Source organism: Rattus norvegicus, chromosome 1, assembly GCF_036323735.1.
Source record: "Rattus norvegicus strain BN/NHsdMcwi chromosome 1, GRCr8, whole genome shotgun sequence".
Lineage (NCBI taxonomy): Eukaryota > Metazoa > Chordata > Mammalia > Rodentia > Muridae > Rattus > Rattus norvegicus.
Window position 1 is genome coordinate 89,297,352 of NC_086019.1, and position 13,191 is coordinate 89,310,542.

At 51.1% G+C, this 13,191-nt stretch overlaps 1 protein-coding gene across 4 annotated transcripts; it reads right to left on the reverse strand.

Annotated features, from left to right (window-relative positions):
* Positions 1-5,575: 5,575 nt before the first annotated feature.
* Zfp575 (zinc finger protein 575) lies at positions 5,576-7,736 on the reverse strand. Of its 4 annotated transcripts, none has more exons than NM_001107489.1 (4): positions 7,516-7,683; positions 7,216-7,319; positions 6,786-6,949; positions 5,576-6,277 (listed from the first exon to the last, which is right to left on the reverse strand). In NM_001107489.1, exons 3-4 carry the CDS (start codon positions 6,859-6,861, stop codon positions 5,634-5,636), a joined length of 720 nt encoding a protein of 239 aa, NP_001100959.1. In that variant the 5' UTR covers positions 6,862-6,949; positions 7,216-7,319; positions 7,516-7,683; the 3' UTR covers positions 5,576-5,633. The 4 variants fall into 4 exon arrangements, with proteins under 4 accessions (NP_001100959.1, XP_006228492.1, XP_038967288.1 ...); XM_006228430.4 differs by having other exon boundaries at positions 5,579-6,277; positions 7,585-7,736; XM_039111360.1 differs by having other exon boundaries at positions 5,579-6,304; positions 7,585-7,736.
* Between the last annotated feature and the right edge of the window lie 5,455 nt (positions 7,737-13,191).

Here is a 13,191-nt window from a genome sequence, read left to right on the forward strand (position 1 = left end):
GCAGAGGTCAGGGTCGGACCTGGCCCTCAGGTAACCTCTTGGATGTTTCCTAACTTTAACCAGCCAAGGGTTACAGAACTCCACCCCAAGCCCCGCCCGGGACTGTCTCATGACGGACTGTTCACACTGCCTGCTTCTGGGCTTTGTGCACTCAGTCATTGGGTCAGTGACTCTTCCTTTCCACTACCCTGACCTTTCTCCCTGTCTCTCTCCCCATACTGCAGCCAGATACCACAAACTTGGTCCAGACAGAATGTTCTGTCCAATGTTCTCCAGCAGGTCTGGTCGGCTTGAGATCTGGATGGGTACTAAGACTGGTGTGACAGGAGCTGGTCTTCCCGAGGCTCCAGGGATCAGTCTGCTGCTTTTCCAGCCTCTAGGGGCTGCCCACAGTCCCTCCATTTAAAGGCAGCTGTGGCTGGCTGCATCCATGCACATTACACTGCTGTGCTACGTGGGGCAGTGCACGCCTGTTGTCAAGGAGATGATGTCATACTTGGGTGATAAAAACAAGAGAACCTGGAGTTTAAGTTTGGATGGGGCTGCCCTGTAGGGTTGTGATAACATCCTTGACTATATAACAAGTTCAAGGGCAGCTTGGATGACAAAGACCCCTGGTGATGTGGTCCCCACTGGGGCTAATATTTTTTTGTGACAGTACTGGGAATTTAACCCAAGCCTTTAGCACATGCAACCATGCCACCTCTGAGCTGAGTCCCCAGCCCTGCACTGGTCTATGTAATGACCACTGATCCCAAATCTTTGATTCCTCCCATCTCCTCCCTCACCACATGCCCTGGACCATGAAATGATTGTCCTTAGTTAGCCACTGTTCTGTGCACCACGTTCCCCATCTGTGAGACGCTGGATGCTGAGTGAAGACTCATCCCTGGTTTCATGGAGCTGTGCTTGGCACGGGGAGTAGCTATGCAGTGCAGTTATGGGGCAGTGGCAGCTCGGTGTGGCACCTTGAACAGGGCAGAATGACAGAAGTGGGGGCAGGATGGGCTCGTTTACATAGGGTTATAGAGAAAGGCCTCTCAAAGGAGTTGTAGCCCCTGCAGGGACCTGGGACCAGGCACAGGAGCACCTGGGAGAGCCATTGTAGGCAGAGGGCGGGTAGGAAGTAGAGCATTGGGCTGTCTAGTGACCCACTTCACTCACTCAGTCACTGTCCTGTTGGTTGTGGGTAAATACTCTCAGCCTCGTTTTCCCCATCTGTACGAGGTAAGGTGGACCAGACCAACGCCTTTGGTTTCTTTGTTTTGGGATCTGTTGACGTGGGCAATCAGTGCTATGCAGATTAACCCCACCATGGCAGCTTGTGGTCCTCCATACCCACCCCTGTGTTCTGGGTTCTCTGAATGACAGACAGACAGACAGACAGACAGATGCACACACGCACAGCCTTATATTTAATGTGCCTTAATCAGCTCGAGGGCTGGGCCACTCCAAACCTCCACGTGGCTGACACACTCCCCTCCAATATTGCTGAATTATTACTTCTAAAGCCTACATTCCCTCCTACTGGGCCATGGTCCCATACTCTTACGTGTTGGCAATCTCTCTGTCCTACACTTCTCAGACCCAGTCTTTATCCTTTACTGGTATGGCAGTTCTAAGTCCTTCTTCTCTCAGTCCCCTTGCCCGTGAATTCCTAAGGCCTGCTTCTGTCTCTCTGCCCACCCACTAGCAATTTTATTTACCAATCAGAACCAACTGGGGTCAGGAACCCTCAAGTGTCTTACAGTCTTACAGTCGGATTTTCATGCAACTTTGAGAACCCAATTTAACATAATACAAACATTAGACCAAATTCACAACAGGCCGTCTCAGCCCAGGGGGGTCTCAAACTCCTCTGTAGCAGAGGGTGACTTTGAACTCCTGATTCTCCTTTCTGCACCTCATGAATACTGGCATGAAATATTTGCTACTGTGCCTCACTTGAGTTTGCATTTGGGCAACCATCTTTGCTGCGGGAGTTTTGGAAGGAGGCTTTAGCAGGGCAGGTAAGCATAGACAAGAGACCACAGGGAGGGGCCTGACCCCTTTCCTCCAAGGCCTTCCCCATCAGCTTTCAACACAGCAGCCTGCTCTCTTCCTCTGCCACTTCCAGAACATTCAGATCTCAGCTCCAACATCACCTCAAGACCTTTCCCCAGCTCTTCAAGTATCGAGGTGCACAAGCTAACATGCTCCTCTGGTGGTTCTCACTGGTGTAACTTTATACCCACTCTCTTCGTTCATGACTTGTTCCTTTTTAGTTTCAAATAATACACTGTCTCTGGTCTCTAAGAAATTACATTTTGGAATTTTATTCTTTAGATTTGTATCTTCACCCAGGTCTAGATGCATTTAGCCGGCAGACTGTAGGCTTCAGGGCCTATAGAGTGGACAGTAGTGGACAGTGGTGGACAAGAGTAATGGACAGTGGTGGACAGTAGTGAACAATGGTGGACAGTAGTGAACAGTGGTGGACCAGGCCTGGGCTACACAGTGAGATATCATCTTTGGAAAAATAAAAATAGAATTTAGGGGCTAGAGAGTTGACTCAGAGAATAAAGAGCACCGGTGGGGTTGGGGATTTAACTCAGTGGTAGAGCGCTTGCCTAGCAACCGCAAGGCCCTGGGTTCGGTCCCCAGCTCCGGAAAAAAAAAAAAAAAAAAAAAAAAAAAGAGCACCGGTGGCTCTTGCAAAGACCCAGGTTCACATGGTGGCTCACAACCAGCCCTGCAGAATCCGATTCCCTCTTCTGATGGCGGAAGATGTGCACATGCATGGTGCATAGACGTATGCAGGCAAAACACCCATGCACATAACATAGTAAACTCTAAACTGAAAAAAGGTAGGACTTCTAGCCAAATGTGGTGTTTAATCCCAGTACTCAGAAGGCAGAGGCAGATGATCTCATGGATCTCTATGAGTCCAAGGACAGCCAGGGCGACACAGAGAAACCCTGTTTTGAAAAACCAAAACGAAAGAAAACTTGAGACGTAGGCACCAGTGAGAAGCTCAGTGGGTACAGCACTTGCTGTGTAAGCCCGATGACCTGACTTCGATTCCCAGAAGCCGCATAGGGGTACAAGTGGAGAACTGACTATACGAAGTTGTCTTCCGTCCTCCACATACATAATGTGGCACACCCTCCATCATGCATACACACACGATAATAAACTAAACTTAGCCGGGCACGGTGGCGGGCATCTTTAATCCCAGCAGGCAGATCTCTGAATTGTAGGCCAGCTTGGTCTACATACATAGGCAAGCCAGAGCTACATAGTGAGACCCTGTCTCAAAAATAAATAAAAGAAAGAAAGAGAGAGAGAGAGAGAGACCTAGGTTGTCTGCATAACTCATTTTAGACCAGCCTCGGGATAACTATCTCAAAAAACAAACAAAACAGCTTTTGCTTCCTGATCCAGGAAGTGTCTGAGCAGGCCATGCTATCATCTTTAATTTTTAAGTTTATTTTTATGTATATGAATACAGTGTAGCTGTTTTCAGACAAGCCAGAAGAGGGCATCGAATTCCATTACAGGTAGATAGATGGTTGTGAGCCACCATGTGGTTTCTGGGATTTGAACTCAGGACCTCTGGAAGAGCAGTCAGTGCTGTTAACCACTGAGCCATCTCTCCAGCACCCATGCTTTAACGTCTTTAATGTTCCCACTGTCATGGACCTAACCCCTGCCTGCCTCAGCCATCATACTTCCTACATCACGATGGATTCCAGGAACCCTAGCTAAAACCTCTCGTCTCATCTCTTAAGTTAACAACCCCCGCCCCCCCACACCGGTGTCAGCGAGATGGCTCGGTGGGTAAAGGTACTTGCTGCCAAGCCTGACCACCTGAGTCTGTTCGATCCCTGGGCCCCTCGTGGTGGAGAAAGACAACTGATTCTTGTAAGTTGTCTGGCTCCTTCCTTACAGGAAAATTTTGCCATTCCAGGTGACAGGCAGGAACTGGCATATGTGTGACAAGCCCAGGACTGTGATCTTTTGAGATCATAGATGTTACCATGTCTAGAAAGGCGCTTGCCAAGCCTCTTACACTTGTTCTTGCAAACAGACCTGGCATGTGCGTTGATAGTATAATTTATTTGTAGACAAGGCTTCACACGATAGCCCTGCCTGGCCTGGAACTTTCTGTGCAGACCAGACTGGCCTTGAACTTTTGCAGTCCTCCAGCCTCTGCCTCCTGAGTGCTGGAACTACAGGTGTGTGCTACCACTCCCTGCCTGGTTTTGTCATTTATCCCATTTATTTAGTGTGTGTATGGGTATACCTGTCACACGTACTCCCTGCTCTTGGGAGGCAGAAGCAAGCAGGTGTCTGTGAAACTGAGGCAGCCTGGTCTACACAGTGAATTCCAAAGCTACATAGTAAAACCCTGTCTTAAAAAAGAAAAGATAAACAGATAGCCAAAGGGGGAAAGGGGTGTATTCACTGGGGCTTAACAGATGGCTGTGATTAAGAGCACTTGTTGCTTGTGCAGAGAGGCTGGGCTCTGGTCCTAGGACATACATAGAGACTCACAACTAGCCCTACTTTTCCAGGGGATCTGACAGGCACCAGGCACAAATATGGCGCATATCCTAAATGCAGAGAAAACACTCAGATACACATAAATCCAAAAAGGAAAGAAATAAATCCAAAGTGTATGTACCTGGATATGTAATGCTTGGCTAGCATGCACAAATCCCTCCGAACCATGAATGTTCAAGGGTAGCCCGGAGACAGGAGACCCTGTCACAAAGCAAACATCCCACAAACTCAAAAGTGCCTTCAGAGAAGGCACCTGAGTCCCCAGGAACCACAAACCTCATCCAAGGTTCCCAAGAGATTCAGAGACACTTGAGTCTTGAGCTCTCCGGTATGTGCGCCCTCTGTTCTGTCCCTGTCACCTCCTGTGGCCACCTTCTGCGCTAACAGCTCCATGTACACACACACAACACTGGCCTCTTTCCTATGGCCACCCATTCCTCTCTGTTCACTGGCCCCTGGCGGTAGGCATGTGATGGGCTGCTCCCAATGTGGCCACCCCACAGTGCTGTGGTGGACATCCCTCATGCCTTTGTCACTGGCTTCACTGTGCAGGGTAAAACTGCATCAAGTAAGGCTGTGCTGTAAACGCCAGATGGCCAAGGCAGAGGCACCGAGTTAAACTTTCATGTGCCTCACCACCAAAGATGGCAGCCGACTTTTTACCTTTGCCTCGAGTGTGTGTGTGTGTGTGTGTGTGTGTGTGTGTGTGTGTGTGTGTGTGTCAGAGAGGGGGGGCGGAGGTGGGGGAGAGAACAGGCCTAGCCAGTGTCACCACAACCCCCACAACTCCAGGCCCAAGGTTTGACCCCAGCGCCAATCAGATGCCACCTACCTCTGGGCATGAACAGAAGTCCTCAACCTTCTAAATCAGATTCCAGTAGAGACAATAATCCCAAGCCACCCCGGGTACATAACTAGAACATAGGATTTGGAAGGCTGCCAGGAGAAGACAAGGTCCAGGCCAGCTTGGGCTACATGTATCAAGACCCTGCCATTCTCCCGGTTAGAGGAAAGTCCACACATACAGCAGGGCTTAGAAATTCCAGGTCTTTATTGGCAGGAGATGGAGGCAGAGAGGGCAAGTGAGCTCACTCCCTCTCTCCTTGGCTCTCCGGCTGGTGGTGGCTGCGTTGGTGAACCAGCAGGAGGCGTCTCTGGCCAAAGGCCTGGTTGCAACTGGAGCATCGGTGGCGGCCAGTGGTCTGGCTGCTGGGCGCAGTTGGGGGGTCGTGGCACAGGCGGTGGGCCGCCAGTTTGGAGGGAAACGAGAACGCTTTGGGGCAGTGCGGGCAAGGGTAGGGGCGGGCGTCGGTGGCGTGGTGAGTGTGGCGGTGGGCCGCCAATTTGGACGGGTAGCAGAAGGACTTGGGGCAATCGGGGCACGGGTAGGGACGGGCGGGCGCGTGGGTCCAGAGATGCGCCGCCAGCTTGGAGCGGTGGCCGAAGGCCTTGGGGCAGTGTGGGCAGGAGTGTGGGCGAGCTCCGCTATGCGTGAGGCGGTGCGCAGCCAGCTTGGAGGGGTATGAGAAGGCCTTGGGACAATCGGGGCACGGGTGTGGGCGGGTGCCGCCGTGCGCTAGCCGGTGTGTGGCCAGCTTGGATGGGTACGAGAAGGCCTTCGGGCAGTCTGGGCAGCGGTGTGGGCGCTGGGGAGGGGGCCTCCGGCGGGGCCCGGAGGGCACACTCCCAGATACAGCGGGCTGGCTGGGCCTCGGCAGGTCCTGGTGGGAGACTGGGGGACAGGAGAACTGGTGGGCTTCTAGAAACAGACACACTTTGTGTACAGGTCAGGCTCCCCCTCCCTTCAACACTGTCTAAAGCAGGGCCTCACTATGTAACCTTGGCTGGCCTGGAACATTCTCTGTAGGCCCCAAACTCACAGAGATTGCCCCTGCCTCTACCTCCTGAGTGCTAGGACTAAAGGCGTGCGCCACCACACCGGGCCCTGCCATCTCTTAATACTAGAGGGGTATCTCAAAGTGTCTGAGAAGGCACATGTCACACTGGTGTCCCATTAAGGGACATTTCTGCTTGCCCTCTGACCCCACGTTCTATGAGCGCCTCACAGAGTTGCCAAGCCAGTCCCGAAAGCTTCTAAAGTGTCCATTTCCAGCACTACCCATAACCCCCCACAATCTGCTGAGAGTGGTGGTTGTGGTGGCCCCAAATGATCATAAGGTTGGTTTTCCTCCGCGGTCGTCCTGGGGAATGATCCCTATGAGAACCTGGGCTGCTCTCACCTTTGGTCTCCGGGTCCTGAGAAGTGGGATTAGGTTCTGAGACCCTGGCCTCGGACTTCACGCTTCCACCCAGCATCTTGCTGGCAAAGGAACCAAGGGGCAGCAGGGCAAGGGGCGAGGATGGCGCCAGAGGTTAACACGTTCATGGAGACAGGGGTGGAGACCTAAAATCAAAAGATCAATCACACACTAGGAGGGGAATATGAAAATAAACCCAAGAATTAACCTTTTCATTGGGTGGGGCTATCTCAGAGTGGGCGGGGCCGCTAAATCTGGGGTGGGCGGGGCTATACAAAAAGATCACAGTGGCCTGGCCACCCAAGCCCAGGAGCCGGTCTTTGAGCGCAGTGGGCGTGCCCTTGGCCTCACCGTCCCAGAAATGCTTTGGGTACAGTGAGTGGGAGAGATTCTAGTAGAAACGGAGGCTTACCCTGTCTTTAGTCTCAGCCTACTGATGCTGTGTCCACCCTGTCCTTCTGGTCGCTAAATCGCATCTCTGGCATAGAATTGGGGAGCTCGGAGGATTAGGGAAACCTGGAGAAAAAGACGAAAGGAAGGTGTGGTGTATAGAACGATCTAGGGACTTTCACTGAAGGGAGTCCGAAATGTCTGGCATCGCATGCACTCCTCAAAAACCAGGGCACCGGGACCCATATGTACCCTTCACGGTGGGATCCTGGCGTCCAGCCCCCAAGCCATCTCCAGGAGACCAGGACCCAGCCCTTCTCACCTGCAGGGCGGTCCCTCCCGGGGGTGGGGCTCCGGAACCCTCCCGTCTCAGTTAAGCCTCAGGAGCTACCTTGTAGCCCTCCGACCTGCACTCCCAGCGGGCGCTGGGACGTCGCTGGAGGAGAGAAGAGCGGGAAGGAGCTTGCCGAGCCTTGGGGCCCAGCTTCACTTCCATCCCCTCCTCCCATCCGGGGCTGGAGGGGGCGTCGGCACGCATGCGCACTCTCGGCCAGCAAGAGGCTGCAAAGGGGGAAGATGTGGAAGGAGGGGGTGGCAGAAGCACCCAGCTGGCACGTTAATGAGCAAGCGCGAAGCTTCCGGCCTAAGGACCCTAGGAAAGTGCACATCTGGAAGGATGTGGTCAACAGGAGTGTGTGCACATCCCTCCTTTTTTCTTCTTCTTCCTGTGATAGGGTCTCAAGAAGCCCAGACTAGCATCAAACTCCCTACATAGTAGAGAATGGCCTTGAACTGGTGATCCTCACGCCTTCACCTCCCAAGTGCTGTGCTGAGACAGACTGCACAGCCCCATCCCTTGTCCCTCCCCCGCATTCCCATTCCCGCCTTTTTAAAATGTCTGTTGCTATTTTCCTTCAAACGTTAATTACCTTTATTTATTTGTCATTTGTGGGTGTATTTGAGTGTGGACAACTTGTGGACTCTTGTGGACTCAGTTCTCACGGTCCACCATGTGGGTTCCAGGGATCGAACTCAAATCTTCAGGCTTGGTTGCAGCCGCCTTTTAACTACTGAGGTGTCTCTTTGGCCCTGTATTGAGAATTCCATGTATGGTCTGAGTTCAGCCTTTGGGAGCAATTCAAACAGCTCCAGTCGATTTGATTCTGCTCCTCTAAGCATTTACAGAAAGTCTGGCTATTTCTTCAAGAAAGGGCAAGGGGCAATACTCGATGATACCCAAAGGCATTTGCATAGTTCTTTAGCCACCCTTCACCGACATCCGCCACTTGGTGGCCAGAGCCTGAGACCACACCTAGCACCTGTGCTACCTGCCACTCCTCCCTAGGTGGTCTAGGAGTGCCAGGCCAAGGGTGACATTGAGTGCTTGGCCTATTTCCAGGCAGTGACTGTGCAGTTTCCTGCCCAGCACTGGTATGACTGTGAAGTGCTCATAAAAGTCCTCCTCACTCAGGCGGATAATCCACAAAGTCTGGCCAGCTCTGGGAGCCGCAGGAGTTATTTGGTGGGGCCAAGTAACTGGTTTGCACCGGACTCTGCCACTTTCTAGTCTTCTGAGCATGAATAAGTCACTTCACAGTTCCGGGCCTCAGGGTCTTCATGTATATTAAACAGTCAATGGAAACTGCTTACAAATTGCTAGTGTTCCCGAAGTGTTGTTTTTTGTTTTTTTGTTTTTGTTTTTGTTTTGTTTTGTTTTGAGGCAGGGTCTTCCTACTTAGCTCCGGTTGTCCTGGAACTCGCTCTGTAGAGTGGGCTGGCTTCAAATACACAGAGATCTGCCTGCCTCTGCCCCTCCAGTGCTTGAATCAGAGGTGTGCACCACCAAGCCCTGCCCCAGTTACTGCCGTTAAGCACTGAGCTCTCTCTCCAGACCCTTGACCACGATTTAAAAAATTACACTGAGTGTGGTGGCCCACGCCTTTAATCCAGCACTCAGGGGGTAGAGTTCGAACTCAGATCTCTGAGTTTGAGGCCAGCCTGGTCTATAGAGGGAGTTCCAGGATAGCCAGGGCTACACAGAGAAACCCTGACTTAGAGAATATATATTGTATATATACATATACATTGATATTTATATTTATATGTGCATCTGTGGTATCATATTTAGAGGTGAGAGGACAACTTGTGGGAGTTACCTCTTCCCATTGGTGAGTCCTAGGGATTGACCAAGTACTCAGACTTGGAGGCAAGCCTTACTCACTGAGGCGCCTTGCAGGCTCAATATTTTCTTTTTTCTTTTTTCTTTTTTACCAGGCATTAAATTAAGCCCAGTGGGGTTAAATTGTCTTGGGAAGAGCAGGTGAGCTGTTTCCCTTTTAAAGAAGGGAAGGACCATGCTGTATATAGAGGACATCCCCACCAAATGTTCCCTTCCCCAGAGTTTGGCTGGCCTTCTGCTTCTTGTGCCTGCTGTGGCCAGTCCTACCTCAGGGCCTTTGCACTCTCTATTCTCCCTTTCCCCAGGAGACTTCTTTCATTTCTTTGCTTACCTGATTCCCTTTCCAAAAGTCTCAGCTCAGAGATCACCATGGCAGGAGGGTTCCTGGTAACTCTCCCCTTTACGCTTTTCTCCTCTCTGCTCCTCCCACTGTCTTCTAGAATATTCTTTGTTCAGATGAACAGCTTACTAATTGTCTCCTGGGGAAGAATACCTGCCTAGAATCACCCAGTGAGGGGCTGGGGGCGTGGCTCAGTGGTAGAGCCCCTGCCTAGAATCCCCCAGTGCTGTGCTGAGGGAGGGCTGTGGGTCAGGTAGAGCTTAGCCGGGCATTTATCTGGAGTGTAGCAGGCCAGGAATTCCCTATGAGGGAAAGTCTTGCTAAAACACTAGGGAAGGGAGGCCCCACAAGTATGGGTCCTTGTTTCCCTCCTCTTTCTCTCTCCCCAACCCTCCTGGCTTCCATAAACCTAGTATCTCCTGATTGTACCTCTCTGCAGTGGGCCCGGTGGCTCTCCTCTGGGTCCAAGTTTCTTCAAGCATGGGCCAGGCAGGCAAGGGACTCCATGAGTATGCAGAAGGATGGAACAATGCCGTCTCCTTTTTCTCTTGGGCCATGTCTTTTTCCCTCTCTCTTTCTCCGTACTACTTCCCTCTTGTTCTCCTGTGTTCATCCATCTCTTCCCGTCTTCTGCATCGAGTGTGTTACCTTTCTGAGAGAGTCTCAGTCTGCAACCCAGGCTGGCCGCAAAATCATGGCAGAGCTGGGCACGACAGCCCGTGTCTTTAATCCTAGAACTCGGGAAGCAGAGAGAAGTAAATCTCTGTGAGTTCGAAGCCAACCTTGTCTACACAGCAAGTTACAGGACAGCGAGAGCTACACAGAGAACTGTCTCAAAAGAAAAGACAAGCAACTAGAATAACTTTTATGCTCATCCAGCCTTAGCCTCCCAGTCGCTTCATAGGCGTCAGTCAGCCGCATCTGAATTCTCAGTCTTTGCAGACGTGAACCTGCGTCTCTATTTCATCGTTAGACATGCCTGGCCGTTCCTCTGTTCTTTCATGTGTCTCTTTGTGGCCATCTGGCTTCCTACCTCCTGTCCCACTCAAGTTTCGAGTATAGCCATATCTCTGGGCCTCTTTCATGATAAAGACCTCCAGGGATGCTGATGTGTGTGTGCAGGCAACATGGAAATGTGTGGATGTCAAGAGCCAGCTGTGAAACGGTTCTCACCTTCTGCTGTGTATGGAGCCACTCCAAGGTTCCAACCTTGCGCTTTATTGACTTGAAGCTTGGAAGAGAAGGACCAGGGCGGAACCCCTGGCTAGTTCCCCAGAGTGAAGAATGAGGTCTTGGAAAGTGTAGCTTCTATGTAACTTTTTCTTTTGTGAAACGGTCCAGGGTCAAAGCAAAGGAGGCTGTGTGAAGGGTTTAACAGTGTGGGCCCAAAAGAAACAAGTAACTGTCTGTGCTGCCTAGCGGCATATGGAAGAAATGCTGGCCACCAGGCTCAGTATCACAAGTACTGGGGCTCCTCTCAGCTCTTCTCACTTCTCCCCTACCCTAAGCGTCTCTGGCTCTCAGTCTTCCCCCTTTGCCCACACTCTTCATCTTCCTCTCTTAGCTAACATCGCAGACTCCTACCCTGGATCCACTCTGCTGTCTGTGTTCAGTCAGCCTCTTTCTCTCCCTGTTAGGAACTCTTCCAGATGCCTCTGGCTGTTCTCTCCCTCATATCTACAATAAAAAACCCTCCTCTCAGCCATACCTCAGAGCAGTCATGTACTTAGTTTATACGAACAGGTCTTGTTGTGAGTCACCCTGGAGGCAGGGTTTGCCTGGTGAGAGCTCCAGGCTTCAGAGGGAGGTGGACTGTGGTTGCGGGACTCAGAACCTCAGCGCCCAGATTGAGCCCCAGGGCTGCGTCCCTATGACCGTGTGCAATGCAACTTGGTCCACTGGAATGGAGGGTTTGGGTTTTCCGCCCTTGTGCTGGGGATGTGAACCAGGGCTTTATGCAAATTACACGGGCTGTAAGGCTAAGCCACACCCTTCACCCTTAGCCTAGGAGTGCCCCCACTATCGATAGGATTCCGAGAGTGAAATGTTGATAGTCTGTGTGCTAAGATAATGTAGTTTACCAGCTCTGACTGTCTTTGTTTTTGAGACAGTTTGGTGGGTAGGAGTGTTGGCTAGTTTTATGCCAACTTGACACAATTTAGAGTTATCACAGAAGGGAAAAGCCTCCAGAAGGTCAAGCTGTAGGCAAGACTGAAGGACATTTTTTTTTTAAATTCATGTTCTTTGCTGTTTGCCTGCATGCATGTCTGTGTGAAAGCGTTGGAGCCTATGGAACTAGAGTTACAGACCATTGTGAACAGCCATGAGGGTGCTGCAAAATTAAACTGGGTTCCTCTGCAAGGGCAGACAGTGCTCTTAAAACCACCGAGCCATATCTCCAGTCTCAGGGCATTTTCTTAGTTAATGATTGATGTGGAAAGGCCCAGACCACTGTGAGTGAGGCCACCTCTGGGCAGGTGGTCCATGGTTCTGTAAGAAAGCAGGCTGAGTAAGGCATAGGGCACAAGCCAGTAACCAGCACCCTCCATGGCCTCCGCATCAGCTCCTGCCTCCAGGTTCCTGCCCTGCTTGAGTTCCTGTCCTGACTTCCTTCAAAAAGGAACAGTGATGTGGAAGTGTAGACCAAATAAACCCTTTCCTTCCCAAGTTGCTTTGGTCAAGGAGTTTCATTGCAGCGAGAGTAACCTCGATAGGACAGTAGGACTAACTAATATACTGCAGGCTTGCTCTAACTTGTAGCCAACCTCTTGCCTGAGTCTCCTGAGTGCTGGGATCATAAGGACGCATGCATCTCAACACCCAGCATCCCAATACCCATGCATCCCAATACCCATGCATCCCAACACCCAGCATCTCAACAACCATGCATCCTGACATCCATGCATTCCAACACTCACACATCCCAATATCCATGTATCCCAACACTCATGCATCCCAACACCCAGCATCCAACACCCATGTATCCCAATACCCAGCATCTCAATACCCATGCATCCTGACATCCATGCATATCAACACCCATGCATTCCAACACTCACACACACATCCCAACATCCATGTATCCCAATACCCATGCATCCCAACACCCAGCATACCAACTCCCATGTATCCTGAAACCCATGCATCATGACACCTATGCATTCCAACACTCACACATCCCAACACTCATGCATCCCAACACTCATGCATCCCAAAATCCATGTATCCTGACACTCATGCATCTCAACACCCAGCATCCTGACACCCATGCATCCTGACACACATGCATCCCAACACCCATGCATCCTGACACCCATGCATCCCAACACCCATGCATCCCGACATACCTAGCTTCTGCATCCTTGACAGAAGTGATCTGTAAAGTTTTTAGAGTCTTTAACCCCCCAAAGATGACAAATGACGCTCACACTGAATTCCCAACATATAACATGAAGCATGTGTGTGTGTGTGTAAACAGA

What these genes read in the sequence shown, in the direction of transcription:
- Zfp575 (XM_039111360.1), bottom strand. Translation starts at nt 6,861, where the DNA reads ATGCTGGGTGGAAGCGTGAAGTCCGAGGCCAGGGTCTCAGAACCTAAT. An exon ending in TCAGGACCCGGAGACCAAAG is followed by an intron (nt 6,305 to 6,785) that starts GTGAGAGCAGCC and finishes GTCTGTTTCTAG; the next exon opens with AAGCCCACCAGTTCTCCTGT.